The sequence below is a fragment of the Gymnoscopelus braueri genome (genome assembly GCF_963280865.1).
Source record: "Gymnoscopelus braueri genome assembly, chromosome: 19".
NCBI classification, from domain to species: domain Eukaryota; kingdom Metazoa; phylum Chordata; class Actinopteri; order Myctophiformes; family Myctophidae; genus Gymnoscopelus; species Gymnoscopelus braueri.
Window position 1 is genome coordinate 11,099,409 of NC_137621.1, and position 22,257 is coordinate 11,121,665.

The 22,257-nt window shown below is 42.1% G+C and overlaps 1 protein-coding gene across 1 annotated transcript in view; it reads right to left on the reverse strand.

The window, feature by feature from the left end:
- Positions 1-22,257, reverse strand: part of LOC308074913 (connector enhancer of kinase suppressor of ras 3-like) — a 97,741-nt gene that overhangs the window by 1,823 nt on the left and 73,661 nt on the right. The window contains exons 15-24 of the mRNA XM_080414441.1: positions 19,681-19,723; positions 10,867-10,920; positions 10,242-10,281; positions 7,786-7,955; positions 5,406-5,479; positions 4,333-4,404; positions 4,087-4,181; positions 2,997-3,109; positions 2,493-2,895; positions 623-813 (exon numbers count right to left, since the gene is read on the reverse strand). Of these exons, the coding sequence (XP_080270567.1) occupies positions 623-813; positions 2,493-2,895; positions 2,997-3,109; positions 4,087-4,181; positions 4,333-4,404; positions 5,406-5,479; positions 7,786-7,955; positions 10,242-10,281; positions 10,867-10,920; positions 19,681-19,723 (1,255 nt within the window). The remainder of the gene's footprint in view (positions 1-622; positions 814-2,492; positions 2,896-2,996; positions 3,110-4,086; positions 4,182-4,332; positions 4,405-5,405; positions 5,480-7,785; positions 7,956-10,241; positions 10,282-10,866; positions 10,921-19,680; positions 19,724-22,257) is intronic.

Here is a 22,257-nt window from a genome sequence, read left to right on the forward strand (position 1 = left end):
ATAAAAGTAAAATCCTACAGAATCCACATGCTTCTTACTGCAGCCATTCCCAACCTGGGTGGGCCGTGAGGATATATTTCAAGTGGGCCCCAAGTAATTGGCAAAATACTAGGACTTCATTGATAACATAACATTATTATCAGCGGTCATCACCATGCAGACTTGTGATGGACATTTTCATTAAAACATTTGTTTTACCACGGATATACAAAGTGAGTGGACAATAATATTACCAGAAACGCATAACAAGCTAGTCCTAAATGTATACTAGTGCAGTGGTCCTCAAAGTGGTTTGAGGGACCTTCAGGGTTCCTTGAAGGGGGTTCAAATGGACCCTTACAGGTCTGTAACACTGAGAGTGTACAAATGAAACCAAATGGTTCTATTTGTACACTCTCAGAGTTATGGGGTCCTTGAAAATTTAAAAAGTTTGAGAACCACCGTACTAGTGGGCTCCTAATGCCATAGTGTCTATTCCAATGTACACATTTTAAAAGTATTTCTGCATGAATGAAATCCGTGTCATACATATTCTGAAGAAAACCTGGAGACTGGCATTTAGTAATTGGGTCTTATAATGAACAAATGGACAAGTCTTTTAAGTGATTTAGTGACGCTCTACCTTTAGCGTGCTATTGAGGGTCCTGATGAGGTGCAGTTTGTCGTTGATGGTGTGGTTTTTGCAGCGTTTGATGAAGGAGGCTCTGAAGTCTCTCTTGGTGGAGGGTTTGCGGTCTCCTATGGGCGAGAGGCTGGCCTGCTTCAGATGGTTGTATAACCTCTCCATTTCATCCGAGCAGCTGTCACCGTCTCCTGGAAGAATCGGCGATACAGACATTTTATGTAAATTGACTGTATATTAACCCATTAAAGACCTGAGGCCGATTCTACAAATGCCTTCTAAATCAGTAGTTCTCAAACGTTTTCTGAAAAACCTATGTTGCTACATGCAGTATATAGCTAAAATCTAAAATTGATTGTGATGGGATGTACCCGTTTAGTTTGCCTCGGCACCAGAGTGAACTCCAGTGTCTCTGCCTCTGATTGCGAGTCTCAGGGCATGGCCCATCGCCACAATAAACAAGAAGGGGACCAGGGGTATCACCCCCCATAGGACGCCTGCAAGAACCTCAAACTCGTTAAGTCTCTCCGTCGTGGGTCTGAACCTTGGCACGAGTCTGACTATAGCTTGCTGGGCCGCTATCATCGGCACCATCTTCTCAGGAACACCATAGACCCGGAGAATAGCCGGCCGGGCCTATGCTGCTCAAAGTGGTTTCAGTTGTTTTTCTTTGTTTAATCACTTCCAATTTCACTTGTTTATCCTGTGTACTGTATGAGTTCTCTCTCCTGATTAGATTAAACGCTGGATATCCTACCTAATGTATTTTCTGTTTACTTAAGAGCTGGGAGAGCTGGGAGACCCCTGTTACTGAACAAACACGCTATGACAATGATTGCCATTTGGAATATAGAGCTATTCAACACTTATTTTAATCAAAAAATATCACTTACACCCCCCTTAAAAGTCTGCCAACGTAGTGTTGGTCAATCCAGACACAAACTGTTACACAAGAACGCAAAAACAGGAAACATGCCCTGTCTTGATGAGAAGTGGAAATGGCACCATGAAAAACGCTAGAAATTCACAATTTTCCCTCATTAGTCAGGGATTTCTAAAGCTGCCTCCAAATGTCTGATAATGGTTCTCAAACTTTCCCTAAACAGCCTCAGCCTCTGGCTGTGGCCCCCAGCTATTGTGAAATGGATTTTCAAAACCCTGTGAAAATAGATTAAATGGCCAGCCGATCTACAAGCTCATGATCAAATATTTGTGGTATTTTCAATGATTTTTGATTAGTAGATGTGCCCAAAATAAGGATGCCAACAATATTATGAATTTGATTTGAAATTAAATGTTCTAATAATCTCTTTTATGATTCCCTCCCCCACCTCCCCCATCCCCTCTCTTTTTCAATTGGCCCCCCTCATGACCCCCACTGCCACATACACACACACTTTGAAAACCACTGCAATAACGAGACAGTGTGTGTGTGTGTGTGTGTGTGTGTGTGTGTGTGTGTGTGTGTGTGTGTGCGTGCGTGCGTGTGTAAATTATACAATTCACTCAACATACTCGGCCGATCGTATTAATCCATTCAATCCGAGAACGCATCTGTGTCATTTTAGATTTTAGCTATAACCACTATTTTATACTTTGGCTATTTTTTTGAAAAATCTTGAAAATGTGTGCAAATCTTATTTTTGCGTTTGTACCATTTGTAACTCAAATCTTTGCTTCTGGGGGGGTCCCTGGAACAAACTATTTTGAGATGGGGGGTCTGCGGCTAAATACATCCTTGACATGAAAAAGTTTGAGAACCACCCATATAGCAACATAGGTTTTTCAGGAAACTGTTAGGATTTAGAAGACATTCGTAGATGCGTTCCCGGACTGAATGGGTTAAGAAAACGGAACTAAGCGGCCTTACCCTCATTGGTGTCTGAACCCTCCACATGCGTCTGTCCCTCGGCGGCGGGGGGCTGTTCCCTGGCCGTGGGGGGCACTGAGGAGGAGGAGGAAGAGGGGTCCTGGGGAGCGGGGGGGCTCTCCTGTAACAGCGCCTGGGTCTCGTCCTCTTCCTCCTGCGGGGGCTGCTGCTGCTGCTGATGATGATGATGGTGTGTGTGAACCTGCGCCGACACACACACCACCGTCGTTTCCCCGCCGCCGGTGGCTGGCGCCGCCTGCGACACCAGGTCCATCCAGGACTGCCGGTGCTTGGCGAGTGAGGAGGCGGAGCTCTGTGACGTCATCGTACTGACGGGCGAGGACAGCGAGCCGTTGGCTTCGCTGGGCAGCGGGGACGTGTACGGCGGAGGGAGAGTGTCCTCCTGAGACAAACAGGACATAATACACATGGATTAAAGCTAAATAAAAATCTCACAACTTAAAAATGGCGTGCTTAAAGGTTTGGTTCAGCGCCCCTACTGACCTGGTGGCTACTGTCAGCTAACGCAGCCACGCCCAGTATGGTCTGTTCACAGTATGGTGGGGGCGCGTCGGTGGTCTCAGCATCCTCATGGTCACTGGCTTCACTGTAACACTCTGAACACACACACACACACACACACACACACACACACACACACACACACACACACACACACACACACACACACACACACACACACACACACACACACACACACACACACACACACACACACACACACACACACACACACACTTATATGACATATAATCAAGCAGAACTGAACCTTTGTCTCCTGACTCACTCCTGTCTGTCTGTGTCTGTTGCACGCATGCACACAGAACTGAAAAATCCCTGGAAAGGACTGTTAATGCTAATTTAAGATTAAGGTTAATGTATTTGGCTGTGGATCCCCATTCAAAAGGATTTCGTGACAGGGACCCACGTAAGAGAAGATTTGTCGACATTACAACATTGTGGGCTTACATTTTTCTGTTCCTCATTTAGCCTAACCTCTCTCTCTGCTTCTCCTCAAAAGGAACTTTCTGTTTGGTTTCAGTTTCATCCCAGCTGATGGCTACTCAGATGGTCGTGACAACACAGAGGGGGGCTGTTAGGGGTTAAGTGCCTTGCTCAGGGAACATGTAGACATGTAGACATGTAGACATTGGGGGTTCCGGGAGGGAAACCGGTGACTCTCTACTCACTAAGCTACAGTCGCCTCTAAAAGCTGAGCAACTTTGTCACCTTATACAACTGACACCACTGACTTCCATGCTTCATACTGCATTTATATATAATTTAGATATTCCTTCATTTGTATTATTTTGTGTCAACCTTGGAGCCTTTAACGGACCTATTCGATTTTATTATTTATTTTTTTAATTGCCAATTTTTGTGTTGTATGGTGAAGCATTAAATAAAAAATGTTTTAGTTGATTATTAAAAACATCTATAATTTATATTTTTTATATTATTCTTTACAAAAAACACACTTTATGATTATCTGATAAAATGTAAAACATAATCGATAGGATATATCGCTAAGAAAATAACTGATAGCCGCAGACCTATACGTAACAGTACTTACCAGCCACAGCGTTCCTGTCTGAAGACTCATACTGGACAGTGTTCCTGTCTGAAGACTCATACTGGATGGAGGCCAGTCCAAGCTTATTCAACCAACTACAACCAAAACGGAAACATTAAATTAATTCATCATTCATGCATCATCACAGAATTATGACTTGTGAGTGAGCGATGGTTAATTATTTTTGCTCGTTTTCTTTCATGCTTTTAACTTCGGAACCCCCAGCTTTGCAGTCATGTGACTTACACGTTCATGTCCTCGTGGCTCTCGGCTGCAAAGTAGAACATCATGACTTGCGGGTGGCAGGCTTTGATCGCACTGCAGAGGAGGACAGACAAAGGGTTAAAACCAGCGTCGCCAGATCTTGCGAGAGAAATAAGCAACCGGGCAAACACATGAGCACTTTAAACCTATATATACATCGGCTATTTGAAACTAGCCGATCTACAAGCATGTAGATATGCTATTTTCTAAAGAATCTTGGGGGGGGAAAAAATACAATTTGAAATATTAAAAAAACATTTTAACAACACAAATCTGGACGGGAGTCCCAAGCACAAAATGTTTTCAGATGGGGGTCCGTGGACAACTAGATATTAATTTGGGGGTCATTGACAACATGAAAATGTTTGAGAACCACTGGTTTACACAACATCAGGAAGCAAGCCCAAATAAGCAACTACCAAGCCAAAAAACCACAGCCACCAATATTTACAAGCAACTTCACAGAAAAACAAGCCCAAAGTCGCTTATAATAAGCGGACATGGCAAATGCTGGTTAAAACCACTTAATCCCTATATTCTTATTTGCCCAGGGTCCCCCAGGGCTCTATAGCAGGTCCACTCCCTTTGTACCCTCAACAAATCAAAATATTTTTGCCAAAAATAAGAAGCTCACGACGCGTTGCAACTCAATGTGTTGTGAGCTTGCTGATCAGCCACTTTCACTCCACGTTGGCCCCCAGCATAGGCACGCTAAGGTTCATGTGGTTAAATCAAGAGTAGAGACCACAGGTGACAGTTGGACAGGTTTAATGAACATTTCATGTTCACAGGAAGTTACAAATGTCTGAGCAAATCTTTCCTGTCACTGTGTCTGCAGTTCCAAATTACAATGATTTATTTCTAATTCAAACAAGTGGCTATTCATGTAATGATGGATAATTCACAACTTGAGAATAGTGTTTATTATTATTATTACCTAAGCTGCTGCATTGTCTGAAGGAAGTCGAACAAAACTAAGTTTTACTCTTATGTACCTGTACACAAGATGCAACAATAATGCACAACCTTGAACCCAGTGAGAAAAGGGAGCTTACTATTTCTTCTTGCACTCGATGGCCCGGTCGATCATGAAGTCCGTGAGGTTGATAAAGCCCTCGGCTTTTTCCGACTGAAACACACAGATTGAACAACTGTCAGCTCTAAAGCTGTTCCTCCAACGAAGAACACCTTCTAAATCTTGCGGGCCATCATTTAGATTGCAGTACAATTACAGATCATCGCTTTCCATTTGGTTTAGTTTCGTTTTTTGTTTTACAAGTGCATATGCATAAGTAGTTTTAGTTTTAGAAATGGACTAGTTTCAGTTTAGTTTTTATTTAGTTTGAGTTTTTAAGGTATGAGGAAAAGCCTCGACTTATAGAATCTGAAAAGGGTAGGATGAAAAAAAATTATGATATTAGATGATTTTACTTGCCATTTTAGGTCATTTTAGTTTGTTAGTTTTGCATAGTTAATTTTAGTTTTTATTTATATATGTTTTTCATTTCAGTTTTTATTTTAGTTTCAGTTAAAGGTAGGGTAAATGATCATTTTAAAAGTCTAGCTCTATATTCTGATTTTTTTTTCAACACTCTATAGCAACATTTTCGATTGCTATAGAGCGTTTGTTCAGTAACCGGAGTCTCCCCATCTCTCCGGCTCTTTAATAAACAGAAAATACATTTTCAGGTAAGTGGCAAACTTTCAGCCAGATCAGGAGATTGGCTGAGATTAGCTTCATTTTTTATAGTGTCCCAGTTCCAATTTTGTCTGCTCATTTCTTTGTTGTCATCACTTCCAATTTCACTTGTTTAATCTGTATCCTGTCAGAGTTCTCTATCCTGATTGCATAAAATTGGTATCCCGACCTGAAAATGCATTTGCTGTTTAATAAAGAGCTGGAGAGAAATGGTCTGGAGACTCCTGTTACTGAACAGACACTCTGTAGCAAGCACTATCGGAAGATAGAGCGATTTAACGCTTATTTTAATCAAAGAAAATCACATAATTCTTTTCACTTTTACTTTTAGTCTTAGTTAACTATAATAACCCTGGTTAACATGCAGCAGGTCTGGGTCATCATCTTCACGTCATCATTCCAGTAAATCACATTAGTTGCGCTTGTATCACAAAGTGACAGGCCATTAGTGACGCCAACAGATCCAGGAAATGCAGGAAATTGACGGGGCAAGTTCCCTACACTTGACACGCACATATCTAGACAGCTGTGGCAATGACATGTATGACTCATTGAGTAGACTTCACACCTCACCCGCATCAGCTCTTTCCTGAATATGTTATATGAAATACTGTGCACAGAATTTAATCATACAGTGGTTTTTGCCTTGTTTGGAAATGTTGTGAGTTCATAGAAATTAACTGAAATAAAAGAATATTTGGTTTCTGTCGGGTGGAAACCTCATAAGACCAAAACTGTTACTTTTCAAGATTCAAGTTAAAAAATAGCAAAAGTAGCAGATCCACAAGCTCGAAACGCGGCGCGTTGTGGATCTGCTACTTTTGTGTGACGCTGTAGTATGATCAAGCAACGATATACACTATTAACTCATTCAGTGCCAAACTTATTTCTGGCTTTATCACCCCTGTGCCAAGGCCAAAAATACATTGTAAAAAAAAAGTGCTTAGGAGCCGAGATACAGCCTTTTTCAGTAAGGAGTTAAACAAGTACATGTACTGTACTTAAAGGGTAAGACCACTTTGGTAGAGGTTTGGGTTGTGTAGTTACCTTGCCATGATGTAACTCCAAAGGTGGGCAAGAAATCAAAAATAATTGCTCCATTGATTAGAAATTGATAATTCAAAATATGCTCCTCATTGACTTACATTGTACGGTAAAACAGCTCTCAAAGTCGCTCTTTTAGCACGTAAATGAACCCAAACAAAGTCGATTCAGACAATAGATCATCACCAAACCCAGTACTGTTTATTTTTTTAATAAAAATGTCAACTTCCTGTTGATTTTACTATTTGAAGATCTGGATCCGGATCCGCGGATCCAGTCCGGGTTTTCTACTTATTAGAAATGGCAAAATCAACAGGAAGTTGTCATTTTCATAAAAAAAAAAAATAGTACCGGGTTTGGTGATGCTCTATATTGTCTGAATCAACTTTGTTTGCGTTCGTTTTGTTACTTTAAGTACATTTTGATACCAATACTTTTGTACTTTACTCAAGTAAATGTTGAATTCCGAACTTGCAGTATTGATACTTTTACTTAAGTAAAACATTTCAGTACTTTTTCCACCACTGCCATTAAATTTTTTTTTTATAAACATTTCATCACAGTAATATAATGTGATTTAACCAATGGGGTCAGAAATTCTGCCCAACATCTGACAAAACTTAAAAAGCTCAGCCTCTTGCGATGCGTTAATGTACCGAATGTTAAGCGGACAGAGTCAAAAGGGAACTGACCATGTGGTTGGTGTACCAGTAGAGAGACTGCTTCTTCAGGACAAACCAGAACTTCTTCCATTTGATGCCCAGGAAGCCTTTGCCCTCTTTCTTCTTGTACAGCCAGCCCTGGTGGTCCGGGTGGCCCAGCTCTTTCACTGAGACCCTCCTTCTGCTCATCGTTACATTGCCTGGACACACACAAACACACACGCACACGCACACACACACACACACACACACACACACAAACACACACACGCATGAGTAAACAGCCTCATACTGAACAATGTAGACAGATGAAGAAGGATTTGCCTGAGGTCAATGTAGAATGTTGGTTGTTAGAAGAAATGTTGTTAGAAAAAGACCTGAGGTCCATTCTACAAATGCCTTCTAAATCAGTAGATCTCACTTTTTGAAAAATGATAACAAAATAGCAGCTGTGCAAGCTCGCAGTGCACGCTGTGAGCTTGTATATCTGCTATTTTTGAAAAGCCTTAAGCAAAAATCTACAATGACAAATGCTTTCCTGGTTTTAATGGGTTAAGTGACATAAAACACATGTTAAAATTCCTTATACTAACAGCCCAGAATACAGACTAAGAGAACACAATCCAAAGAGAATGCACTGACCAACAGACAACTGACCAGTGACCAATGCATAAAACAATAAAAATAAAACAACCAAGATGCATGCACACTGCGAGGTGAACAGTTTGTGCATGGACCACATCATTGCAACACCGGCTGAAGACCTGGGTTGCAAATCATTAACTCTCTCAGCCCTCAGTTTCCTGTAAACTATGTTGACTAGAGCATAAACTGACTACACAAGTAGAACAAAACAAAGAAAAAAACAAGTATGGATAGGCCGGGCACGATTGATAATGTAAACTTTGATTTCTTTTTAATTGTAATTCCACAATAGCATGATAAGTTTCCACATAATACAGTAGGTGTCGTACGTGTATGTGTTATTTTTAGCCTTCATTTGTGTAGGATGTGAAACTTGCAACTACTACGTAACTGCCCGAACACTAAAACTGTTTCCGAACCTTTTGACCAGAGATGAGATGTGCATTAGTGAAATTAGTGAATCAGACTGCTGACACGCTTGTTAGATCGGGAGGGGGGGGGGATTCCTCTCTAGAAAACTGTGTAAAGCATTAACCATTAGTTACAGCCATAAAAGTTTGCTCTCATCAAGACTTTTTTACATGAATGAAATACGAGCACATGAGTCTAGATTGCGTGATGGTGAAGTCTGTAGAGCTGCTACTCTGAGAGGCTGCAGAGGCCTTGCAGCATGGGTTATGTTAGCCTGGTAAACCATCCCGGGCGCGAAATTCATATTTATCACCCGCCTCAATGAGAGGACTGATATATTGCATTTTCATCACATACTGTACTTCCATGCGTCCTTTACGTTGGCATGGACGTTAAGCAATACATCCACAAGAGGGCACTTCAGAGTCAAAGGTTTACTGACAAGAATGGCATATTCCATTAATATAATATATATATAATAATATTTATTTCCATAATAATTTTGTGCATAGCTGTAAGCTTTCAGACAAAATGCACTCACAGTAACATGCCATTTTAGTTTGTTAGTTTTGCATTGTTCATTTTATAAGAAATAAGAATTTCACCTTCATCTCACTTTCACCTTGTATTTGTGTTGTGACAATAAAACCTGATTGACTGACTGAATGACTATTGCAAATGGCATTTTCATTTGGTTAGACGATTTCCATATTAATTAAAATTTTCACTTAAATGTTGCTTGTATAAATTGCAAATGAGGTGACGTTGTTTTTCAATCAAATTTGAATGAACATTTGAATATTTTCCACTATATAGCGGGGTACGACTTAGAAAATTAAATGTCAAATAGTGTTTCCATAAAGATTTGAATATGGTCATAGAACGCCCATACGAATATGTGAAAATGCAAATGGCCTTATTGCATTTTAATCGGAGTATTAATTCATATAACACATACAGTATACGGTACGTGGAAAATGATAATGCCATCGTTGAATTACACTGTCATTTTCAAATGTACACAACAACTATAAAACAACAAGACCCTGAAATACAGGAACTTCCGAGAGGGAAAATGATGCCTACTGACCAGACCAGAAGTTCAGCCCTACCGCTTTCACACAACAAAAATAGACCTCAAAAACAGACCTCAACAAGGTCAGTGGCAAAAATCACAGACTCTGATACCTATACATGTGAACACTACATACATGGCAGTGCACAGAGACATCACATAAACCAGAAATATAAGTGACCAGTTAACTGTGCATTCTCTAAAGACCGACCTCTCTGCCAGATGCAATGCACACCAATTACCATGTCACTTCACAGACGCCCAACAGTGGGTACAAATTACAGTCGAGGGCACACAGAGACAGCCGAGACAGCTAAACGGCATGACCCGAGTCACGACGGCGGGGACAACTTACCTCCTCGACTCTTCTTCTTAGACTTTTGCCTCAGTGACACCTTTGAGAAGAACAAGAAACAAGGGCGTCAGAGCAGGTCAGGACGGCGTAGATACAGGAGACAAGAGAGCAGAAGACAAACGGCTCATCTCACACCACAGCCGAATACTCGATGTGGAACATCCTGTTTCTCACAGCAAGTGTCACATGCATTCTCTCTGCTCTGAGCTCTCGCTCTCTTTCTGTGCACTTACACGCATACCCACACACACACACGCACACACGCACACAACCTCATCAACCACTTCACTTTCAGGCTTCCTTCAGTATCGCTCAATTTTTTCGTTCTCCCTACCCTCAATCTCTTCTTTACCCATATGTGTACTTACAATATTTTGTGAAACCAAATTAGATACTAGCCAGTTAGCGCACTAGTGGTGTTTTACAGCCCTCTTGTTACAATACATGTTTCACTTGTTCACCATAAAATAGCAGAAGCAGAAGTTACTATTTATAAAAAGGAGGAGGAGGATTTGTGACAGTGTTTCATTTGGTAGCTAACTAAATAAAGTTCTGCCCCTATGAAAGTGTCCAATTTTAACTCCCCCCCCCCCCCCCCCGTAATGAATAAAAAAGGTTCACTTACCGGATTGTAATCATCTGCGGCCATGGAGGAGGACAGAGATATGGGGAATGCAGCCTGTTAGAAGATATAATACATCCATAAATGAACAAGTTGGTGATGATGATGATGATGCTGCTACGGGGCCCAGCCACACGCTGGCGTTAACCCCGAAACGTTCTGCACCCAGCATGCTGGGGGGGGAAGTGATGTCACGCTCGCGTAGTGAGGACTGTGACATCACTGTTCTTTTCCATTTCATAGCACAACTTTATCCAAAACACTTCCCAACAATGTCAAATTTCAGCAGCAACATCACAGACATACTTTGAGAGAAAGAAAGAAGAAACAGCATCCAAACAGACTGGCTCCTTCAAAGGAATGATGATGATAGTGTATATATGTGTGTTCAGGAGATAAATGTTGATTCATGTGATGGATCTATTCAGTGGTGGAAAGTAACTAAGTACATTTACTTAAGTACTGTACTTTTCTTACATTTGAGGTATTTGTACTTTACTTGAGTATTTCCAATTTCCAATACTTTTCCTTCTACTCCACTACATCTCAGAGGCAAATGTTGTACTTTTACTCCACTACAATTATTTGAAAACTTTAGTTACTAGTTAGTAGTTACTTTGCATAATTATTACATTATAAAACATACATTAACCACTTCAGCCCTATTTTACACCTAGGCTATTTGAAAATAGCCGATCTACAAGCTCACAACGCGTCGTATCGCGACGCGTTGTGAGCTTGTAGATCTGCTATTTTCAAACATTTAGTACTTTTACTTTTGGTACTTTAACTTCATTTTGATACCAATACTTTTGTACGGTACTTTTACTTAAGTAAATTTGTAATTCCAGACTTTTACTTGTAACAGAGTACTTCTACATTGCAGTATTGATACTTTTACTTAAGTAAAACATTTGAGTACTTTTTCCACCACTGCTCACAAGTCCCGTGCCTAAAGGCTGCTGTCAGCAGTTTTGTTTTAATATGATGAATTGACAGTTCACTTTTAGGCTAACGTTGCCTGTGACCTAAATATCTAAAGATATTTGGCAACCAGAGAAAGTACAAGATTTTTCTGAAATTTGTGCCAATGTATTACGACTTCAACACAAAGATGAAACTGAGCTTTTAATTGTTTCTAAATGATGGTGTGACGTCAGTGACATTGAGAAATACCAACTTCCCCTCCCTGCTTTATCCGAGTTCCTGATTTCTAAAGACACAAAACCATACGAGAGTATCAGACACACTTAACCAAATATCAAACCATTAACCGCAGTCAACAATCCTGTCATAAAACACTCCTGCGTAACTGCATTCACATGAGACATTTTGATCACCATTTACTCAAGAGTTAAACAAACTAATCGATGTATCCGATTATAACAAATCATAAATTTTTATACAAATATCAAGTTGCAAAAATAGCCGGCTATTTTTAGTCTTAGTGCATGACAGTGTTGTACGACAAAGTATAAAATAGGGCTTAAATGGCTGATCAGACTAATCGATTTAATTTAGATTATAAAAAACTAACAAACAAATATTCAAAAAACAACACGCTTCAAGATAATATGATTTATCGAAAAAGTAATCGATGGAATAATCACCCACGAAAATAATCGATAATTGCACCCGAGAACTACAAAATTCCAGACTATCCATCTCACCAAGATCCTATATATCGTCTCTGTCGGGTGGAAACCTCATATGTCCAAAACTGTTCAAATAAAAAAATAGCAGACATTGATCTACAAGCTTCGCGCCACGTTTCGTGCCACGTTTCGAGCTTGCAGATCTGCTATTTTTGATACTTTTGTGTGAGACCGTAGTATCTCACAGGGCATTAATTTATGAAAAAACACAAAAAGTTGGAAAGTTAGAGGTTTCTGCCAGCAACGATATCTCAGAACCTTGTCAGCCCAAGTGAGCGCTTTAACAACCAGAGCCCTGTCTGAGAGTCGGGGCCCCTCTGCAGTAGCTCGCAGGTGGTGAACCCGCATAACCACAGGGGTTATGTGAGCCAGTTCAAGCCCTCCTCCAGCTGTTCATGTTCAGTCATCCACCACCATTTCAATCTTATACAACCCACACAAGAACCCATGAACAAAGGAAGTAGCTTGTTTATCCATACCTGTTTTCTCTCAAGGTCTTATGCAGAAGACAATAATAGTTCCACAGTGCTTCAGTCAGTGGAATAATAACCTCATCATGGCTCAAATACTTCTACAAACAAGTGACAACAGCTATTATTATCTACACACAGCTCTCTCTCTCTCTCTCTCATTCTAAGAATTACTCAACCACAGCAGCATTATGGTTTCCGGGCTGCCAGTCAGAGTGTTGACTGGGTGGTGGTGGACTGGATGCCATACCACAACACAACAGGGGGTGATGGAGTAAGTGGGTGTTAGAAAGCATGTATTGCTGCCTGTGAACAAAGAGTACAAGCTCTCTGCTAATGACATGTGAAATAGTAGGCTACTGTGCCACCATGTCACAATGAATGGTGTCACAATGTGTCAAACGTTATTACTATAGGTCTACTTGTGAGGACATTAGCCACTTAAACCCTATATGGTTGACCGGAGTCCCTCAGGGCTTTATACTAGTGTCTTTTCTGTTTGCTGTTATTGTGCTGCGACACGTTGTGAGCTTGTCGATCTGCTATTTTCTGCGAAAGCTTTTCCCACAATACGGATGCTGGGGTTTAAGTGGTTGTCATGGTGTCACATAAAATATCAGATGTGCAAGCTCACAATGCGTTGCAGCATGTTGCAATGTGAGCTTGTAGATCAACTAAATAAAATCTAACCTCTCCTAACACCAAACTGAATCTTTTCCTAATTGTAAGCCCTAACTCCACAAATCTGTATTAACCACAAAACAACCCTGCTTGTGAGGAACAGGACATTTCCCTCACAATGTCTATTTCTCAAATTCTACTATAGAATAGGGACATTTGGTCCCACACACACACACACACACACACACACACACACACTTTGAAGGACATATTTTTCCCCCTCTCTTTCATATGATGTTTTGCTGCTTTAACACCCTTCATAAAGTGTTATGCTATGATATGTCTGATGTGCAACCTAGAATATTTCACTGTCAATTAGTGATACTATGTAAACAAAATGTTAACAAAACATCAGTGGAGAGATTCAGTCAGTGAAGAATTGACTCAGCTCTTGTTGGATCAATATAAAACTAGACAAGATAGGCCTACAGTTGTTTTTAACCTTGACATAGGGAAAGAAATTGACAGTTTGGCTATAATTATGTTTGGTTTTGGCTCGCATTGTGGTGGTTTGATAAATAACACTAAAATGTATAATTAATAGACCTTAAAGCAAATTCTTCCATAATTATGTAAGAGTAACGGGTGAATGAATCTACGACAGGCCTACCTGCCACCACGATCTTAACAATAGTAGTTGGCCTCTAAAGTTCCGCCGGAGATCTGACAGAACCTCGACGAACATTTCCACTCAGAGCAGCAATGAAGCCCAATCAGGTCATTTCTTCTGCTGCAGCTGTGGTGTTTCTAGCCATCGATCACACGACGGTCATCTGTCATGACCGTCATGGATTAACTTCAACCTGGCGTTTGCACCTTTATCTTTTTGGCCCGTACATCTATATTAACGTTCAAATCTCAAATATAAAGTGCTTAACCCATGGCCACGGATGTTAAAATTATGTACGGGTCCTCAGAAGTACCCGTATCTTCTGTATTGTTCAATAAAAAGCATTTAAATCCAATTGGTGGCCATTTTCTCATGGAGTTATAATGTATCAGAGTGCAATACACCTACCAACCAATAGGGTCACGTAGTTGAAAGTATGGTGGAAAAAACGAAGAAAATGGCCACCAATCGGATTAAAATGCTTTTTATTGAACAATACGGAACATAGGGGTACTTCTGAGGCCCCGGGCATAATTGGAACATTTGTGGCCATGGAGTAAGCACTTTATATTTAACATGAACATTAATGTAGATGCACATAATGTAAATGGAGAAAGTGCAAAAAACTGGTTTAAGTTCATCCATGACTGTCATGATATGACAGTCATGTTTCAGGGCTATGGTGTTTCATGGTCTGAGGTCCTGGGAAGCTCTGGCTGATTATTCGAATAATAAATAAATGTATTCGATCGTCCATTTCTTTACATCCCCACGTCCAAGAACATTATTTATTCTATTGCATTTTTTGTTGACATTTAAAGTTACTATAGTTTAGTCTGAAGTTGCAATGGTCACATATACCCACTAGAGGGCCACCTATACTATTCAATGTGTAACAGCTTGCTGTCAAACTCATTGTGAGAATTTGATTGTTGGCTTAATTGGCACTTTAGAGACGTGAAACGACTTGGACGTAAGAAAAACGTAGGTCTTTTATTGTTATGTGATGTGGTGTGTCCTCTACCTTTTTTGTCTAATAAAACTATTGAAACAGAAAAACTTATTTACCTTTTTCCACAGCAGCCATATTATTGACATGACATATGTAGACACAGGTGTTACCAATGATAAGCTACTCTTTCAAGTGCAGGCAGCAGTCTTTGAGCCAACATGCACTATATAGCATATAGCAGCACCCTGACTGACTGTTTGACCTGAATGGAATGCAACCTTAACCTTAATTACTATCATTGATAAGAGTCCTGTAGTTTGTCCTACAATTTCATGTCAGTATGGCTGCCATTAGGTCAATTTAACTTTATGGAGGTTATATTTATTTCTCATTTCAGATTCCAGAGTGGTTCCTCTGGGGGCAGTGGTTCTCAATGTTGGGTCTGGGGACCCCCAGGGGTCCTTTAGGGAGTTCCAGGGGGTTCCCATCTAAATGTTTAGTGTAGATTGGGTAAGAGAGAAATAATTGTAGGCCTATTGTAATGCTGGTGCTATGTTCTTCCTATGCCTCCTATTATTTCATTATTAAGCTTAGTCAGTCATGCTGATATAGTTGTTGTTACAGCATAAGTGATTCTCTGATATTTGTGACATAATCTCCCCTTGCTACCAGAATTACATGTATGTGGGGGTGGGCGGTACAGTTCTCTGGCGGGAGATTGAGTTGTTCCGGCTGTTATTGTGACACTCACTGGCTTTGGTCTGGTGTGGAACTACGTTCCTCTGCACCGGAGCTAGAGCGTTTACAAAGTGTGTACTATTACTTGTTATCCTGACAGTAAACGAAGAGAAATATTCCTCATCCTGAGTAATTCCGTCCTCCTGCACGTAGACACTAAATCAGGGGTCTTCAACAAGGGGTCCGGGACCCCTAGGGGGTCCTCAGAGTTACTACAGGGGGGCCGCCAAATCTTTGTGTGATTGGAATTCTTTTTTACATTAACCACTTGAACCCTATTATCCATATTCTGAAGAGAACTTAAGCCAAAAATAGCAGATCTATAAGCTCACAACGCCTCGTGCTGCGAGGCGTTGTGAGCTTGTAGATCGGCTATTATTGGCAAAGAGGTTTGGTGTTGGTCTATGAAATCTATGAAAATACAATTTTATACATTATGTACTGGGGGTCCCTGCTTCATCTCTCTTTCAGCTAGGGGGTCCTTGGGCTGAAAACGTTGAAGACCCCTGCACTAAATGTACCCTTTGTTGACGTATCACAACAGTATCAAGTGGGGGGTCTGTGTCCTAATAATAATGTATATCAAACTGGGGGTCTTTGAAATAATAAGAGGTTGAGAATCTCTGCTTTTGGGGGAAAGAGTGTGTAGCAGCCCATCAGCACCCTTCACTCTCTGTGGGGAGCCAGTTGGGTGTGTACTGTAGCCATAACATTGGCACAGCCATCAGCCATGCCCTGTTTGTGGATGGAAGGAGATCCATCTCTGCAGGCGGATCGGATGTGGTGCCGGTGGTCGGCTTTGCCTGTCAGCCCGTCTAAGGTTGGAACCCGTGGGTTCAACCAGCCAGTACACCACATTCCATGAGTTCTGCACTGCTATAGTTTTTACACTCTTAACAGGCGGTCCCTCTTTCACTAGTGTTTTCACACAAACACAAAAACGCTGTCTTCCTTTCAGTGATTACTGATTATGACTTGCACCTTCTCCCTGTCATTTAGCTATGCACGCACGCACGCACGCGCGCACGCACACACACAACCGCAAGTCTAAAGCCGAAAAATAGCAGATCTACAAGCTCACAACCTGTCGCGCTGCGACACGTTGTGAGCTTGTAGATCGGCTATTTTCCAGTGTTTGACATCACCGCACAACTAAGTATAAAATGGGGGGAAATCTAACCCCAACCCCCTAAACCTAACCTCTAAAGGTCTAACTCTAAACCTAACCCCAACCTGAATCTTTTTCTAATTGTAAACGTATCTCTAAAAATCTTTTATCAACCATAAAATAACAACTTCTCTTGTGAGGACCAAGAAAATGGTCCTCACAACATCTAGTTCTCATATTCTACTATACTTGTGGGGACTTTTGGTCCTCCTCACATGTATAGTAATGCACACACACACGCACACGCACACGCACACGCACACACACAAACAGCATCCGTTATGTCCCCTCTGATTTCCTCACTTCATTTTCTCTTGAGTAACCTCTCCCTCGCCACTCCCTCAAAATTCCTACAAACCTGATCCATTAGCATCGTTAGCATGTCAAATGGAGACATTATTCTAGTGCGTCTGTGATAAAAAAAAAAAATCACAGTCTGTCTGTGATCATGAAAAAATATTTCAGAGGGGTGTTTTGGGTACATGAAAAGGGACAGTTGTAGAGGAGGGAGGGGGAGTGATGTCAAAAGGCCTGATGGGTTCACGGGAGTGTGGATTGGTCACGCCACTGAGGGGGCTCAATCCCCCCATCACCATCCATGCTGGGAATTGTCACGGCACTTAGCTAATATCCCCCCGAGACTTGTACTGCCATGTGAGTGTGTGAGAATATGTGTGAGAGAGAGAGAATGCATGCATGTGTGTGTGTGTGTGTGTGTGTGTGTGTGTGTGTGTGTGTGTGTGTGTGTGTGTGTGTGTGTGTGTGTGTGTGTGTGTGTGTGTGTGTGTGTGTGTGTGTGTGTGTGTGTGTGTGTGTGTGTGGGGGGGGGGGGTTGTCACAGAGTGGTCATTCTTCATTGGGGCAGTCTCACGCTGTGTAAAGGGGGGGGGGGGGGGGGGTGGAGAAGGTATCGGGTTTTACCCTGCTCACTCTAGTGGGTCTAAAGGGAAGATTGGCACTGCATGGCCCCCTGCCCACAGTAAGATCCTGTTTGGGGTAATTGCCTGGTTGCCCTGCTGGCTGCTGGACACTGCTGGGCACCACCCCAGTTGAGGTCCTGCTATAATAAAGCATGACTACATACTGTACATACTGTATATATATATATATATATCGTCTCTGTCTGGCGGAAACCTCATATGTTCGAAACCGTTACTTTTCAGGATTCAAATTCAAAAGGTCGAAACAAGCTTGTGGATCAGCTACTTTTGAGTGATGCTGTTATGTAGTATGATCAAGTAGGGCGTTCATTTACGAAAAAAATAAACACAAAAAGTTAGAATATGGAGATAGAAGGTTTCTGCCCGACAGCGACTATATATATATATATATATATATATATACTGTATGGCTTCTGAGGGACTGTACGTCTTTGAAGTGCTGGGTGTATGGTTGCTACAACAGAGCTATGGAGCTCTGTTGAGCTACGGAGCTGCAGAAGTGCGTAAGCAGTGATGACACATATTTACTGCAGGTGCTCAGTCCACCCACACACCCATCCTTCTGTCAAATGTTGACAGAAGGTTCAAGGTTTTCTTGTTTGTCACAATAACAAGACCATCAAAGACAATACACTATCACTCCCCAAAATGCATACCCCCAAATGTGACCAAAACGGTGCCGTCCCGGGAACTTCCGCACTCTCCTTTCGCTCTCCAGGAATGTGGAAGTGCGGAATGCGGAAGTGCGCCGGAAAATGCAGAGCGTTGCGAAGTCCGCTTGAGCCGCCGACTCAGCCCTGTTCGAGTCAGCCCTGTTTGAGAATCGTAACTCATATCCCCCCTAGTGAACATGTGCCGTATTTGCCCCCCCCCTCCCCTTCCAGTCAAATGTTTGACTTCCGGGGACGGAAGTCACCCGTTTGACCAGTGAGAATGCGTTGTGAAAGACCATACAACTGTTGTGTCACTACTGACTGACTGTCCATCTGACCCCTACGGAGGAATGTGTGTGTATGTGTGTGTGTGTGTGTGTGTGTGTGTGTGTGTGTGTGTGTGTGTGTGTGTGTGTGTGTGCGTGCGTGCGTGCGTGCGTGCGTGCGTGCGTGCGTGCGTGCGTGCGTGCGTGCGTGCGTGCGTGTGTGTGCACGAGTGTGTGTGACTCTATGGGATTGCTTTGTCTCCTGGTCAGAGGTCAAGGGTAGAGAAGTTACCCTGCAGTCTGCACTGTGGTGAAAACATCTCAATCACAACACATGCAGGGACGTGTGCAGTGTGCATGTTTGTATGAATACACTTGCCATGTAATGATAATAAAAATGCTTATCTGCTTGACCACCAAACAAAACCATTAGACACGGGACTCGTAAGTAATAGATTTGTCAGCATTTACATATCTCTTAACAATAACATTTGTCTCCTGACTCACTTCTCTGTGTGTGTGTGTGTCTCTCTAACACACACACACACACACACACACACACACACACACACACACACACACACACACACACACACACACACACACACACACACACACACACACACACACACGCACACTAGGACTCATATCGTTTAGGGTCTGACCAAACAAAACGTTCTTACCGCTTGAGAGAAGGACCAGGATCGTATATTTGGCTGACTATATCTGTAAAAAAAAGAAAAAAGGAAAAGTGAGAACAACAGGCGTTTGGTCTGCTCTGCATCAGACCACCAGTGACAATGCCAATAAGAGGTTATTATTGTTCCTCACAGTATTTACAGTAAACACAGATCAGTTACCTATTTATTTATTTTGCCCGATTTATACTTGTCGTACGACGGTGTCGGCAGTCGCACACAGAAAATAGCAGACCTACAAGCTCACAGTGCGTTGCAATGGCGACACGTTGCGAGCTTGTAGATCTGCTATGTTCGTAGCGTGACACCACCACACAACGGAGCATAAATGAGACATTACCCCCCCCTCATGTGTGTCCTTGAAGCTTTAAGCTAACCATCATACTTTTGGTTCTGACAAAAATGGCTGGAAGAAAATCTCCCAACACATACTTAGCGCTTCCCCGAGCTTATTCATAACCACTCATTATCTTTATCTATGTTCCAAGTGGGGCTCCACTTTGATTTGGCCCCTCGCAAAATAGATCCTGCGGGCAAGTCTGTGGGCTGGCGTTTTTTTGTCTATGTGTGTGTGTGTCAGTGGATCTGATAAATATATCTGGCAACCAGCCACAGCGCGGCATGGTCGAGTCAGACGACAGACATGCTAGCCCCCATGCAGTGCTGAAAATACTTCAGATTTACGTCAACTGATGGCAGAAGGCGTCGCCCTGCAATTTCAGGGGCAAGAACTTGTCTGGGGCTTGTTTTTCCTGCCTGTTGATTCCTACAGGTTTTCTTTCTCTCCCACAGCTATAAATCTTGACATTTTTGCCTCTTCCTTTAAAGTGCTAGTTTGTTGAGAAGATATTGATCACATTTGCGGGTAACACCTTTGTAGACTAGTCTGTTCTGCCTCTGGCACAGAATGTGGCATTTTCTCTAGAAGACTAGATAGTCTGTTCTGCCTCTGGCACAGAATGTGGCATTTTCTCTAGAAGACAGAATTGTCATAGATAGAACAGAACTTGACATCTGTAGCCTAGGGTGGGTGATGGCTGATCGAAGCACTCACACCTGGCCTGGGTCAAACTAATTAGGCTCTGAGCTGGGTGTGACGAAACACCTGTTGGTGTTGGGCGTCGAACCAATCGATGCGCAGTCAGGATAAATGAGCTGTTCACATGCATAGACCATATTCACACGGCGGCCATGTTTCTATGAAGTCAATGAAAGTAGCCACCCCGGGTGGCGGCACTTTCAATGTTAAATTCCAATATGGCCGCCGTGTGAATATGGTCTATAGAGTGATACGGAGAGAGAGTGTGTTATGATGACAGGTTCATAATCTCACCCTCATAAGATCTTTGCACGTGTCTGTCCACGTTATATCTGCAACAAGGCATGGCCTGGCGGAGATCTGCGCTCCGAGGAGCACACCTTTCTAGTTTTATTTGTGTTGACTGATATGTCATTATTCTTCCAGCATCATCTGAATAAACCAGCTGTCAAAGAACTGGAGAAGACTTTTTTTTTAATAGAATAAACTTTGTTTAACCTTACATCCTCTCCTCCACTTTTTGTGAGTGCTCGGATATCCTCTTCCTGTAGAAGTCCACATTCCTGCTGCTCCTAGAAGCACCTTCAATATACTTGCAAGACATTTTTATCTCCTTTGTGCACCCCGGCTGGCCTCTGTGTTTTTTCTTCTCTGCAAATAATAAAGATTTACTGAAGGAAGTACGTGTATGTACAGTATGTCCCAAGTGTGCTGAGCAGCCAGGCTTGTGACGTACAGTAGTCTAACGCGTGCGTGAGGCCTTATGTCTTCTAAGAATAGAACAGTGTGTGGGGAGAGCAGGGGGTGTTGCGCGGCGCGTGGTGATTACTCATCCATCACAGTGTTAATGTGGAGAGTCACTCCTCCCCAGGCCCAAACTTCCAACAGCATATAGAAGCCGGAGGGGGCCCACCACCACCACGGATGTATGGACGTAACGCACGTCATCATCGCATTATGGATGTAGGGTGGTCGTGCTATTTATGAATCGGATGAGTGAGAGAGAAATCGTGATGGTAAATGGGCCGCATTCATAGAGCGTGACTTTGTAATCTTCCAAGCCATTCAAAGTGCTTTACAATGCACGCCTCTCTCACATTCAAACCATTCACAACAAACACAGATGGCTGGACTCGGTCATGTGAGGTGGTGGTGGTGCAAGTGTCTTTGCTCAAAGATACTTTGATGCGATGATAAGAGGGGCAGGGATTGAACCCGGAAAATGCTATACTTCCTAAACCACTTTCCACCCCTTATATGTTTCAGAGTAGTGACATCACTAAAGATTCTGCAAAACCCTGATCCATAATCTGCCTCAAATAACTTTGTTGACGTTGTCAACAAGTCAGTGTCCTACCCATCACCAGGGACAAAATGTAGTTGTCTTCAGGTGTATTGTAGCATTTCAGGTGTCCCGCTTGACTTAACCCATTCAGTCCGGGAACACATCTCTGTCATTTTAGATGTCTTTGGATATTCAAAAATAGCCAAAGTATAGAATAATGGTTATAGCTCAAATCTAA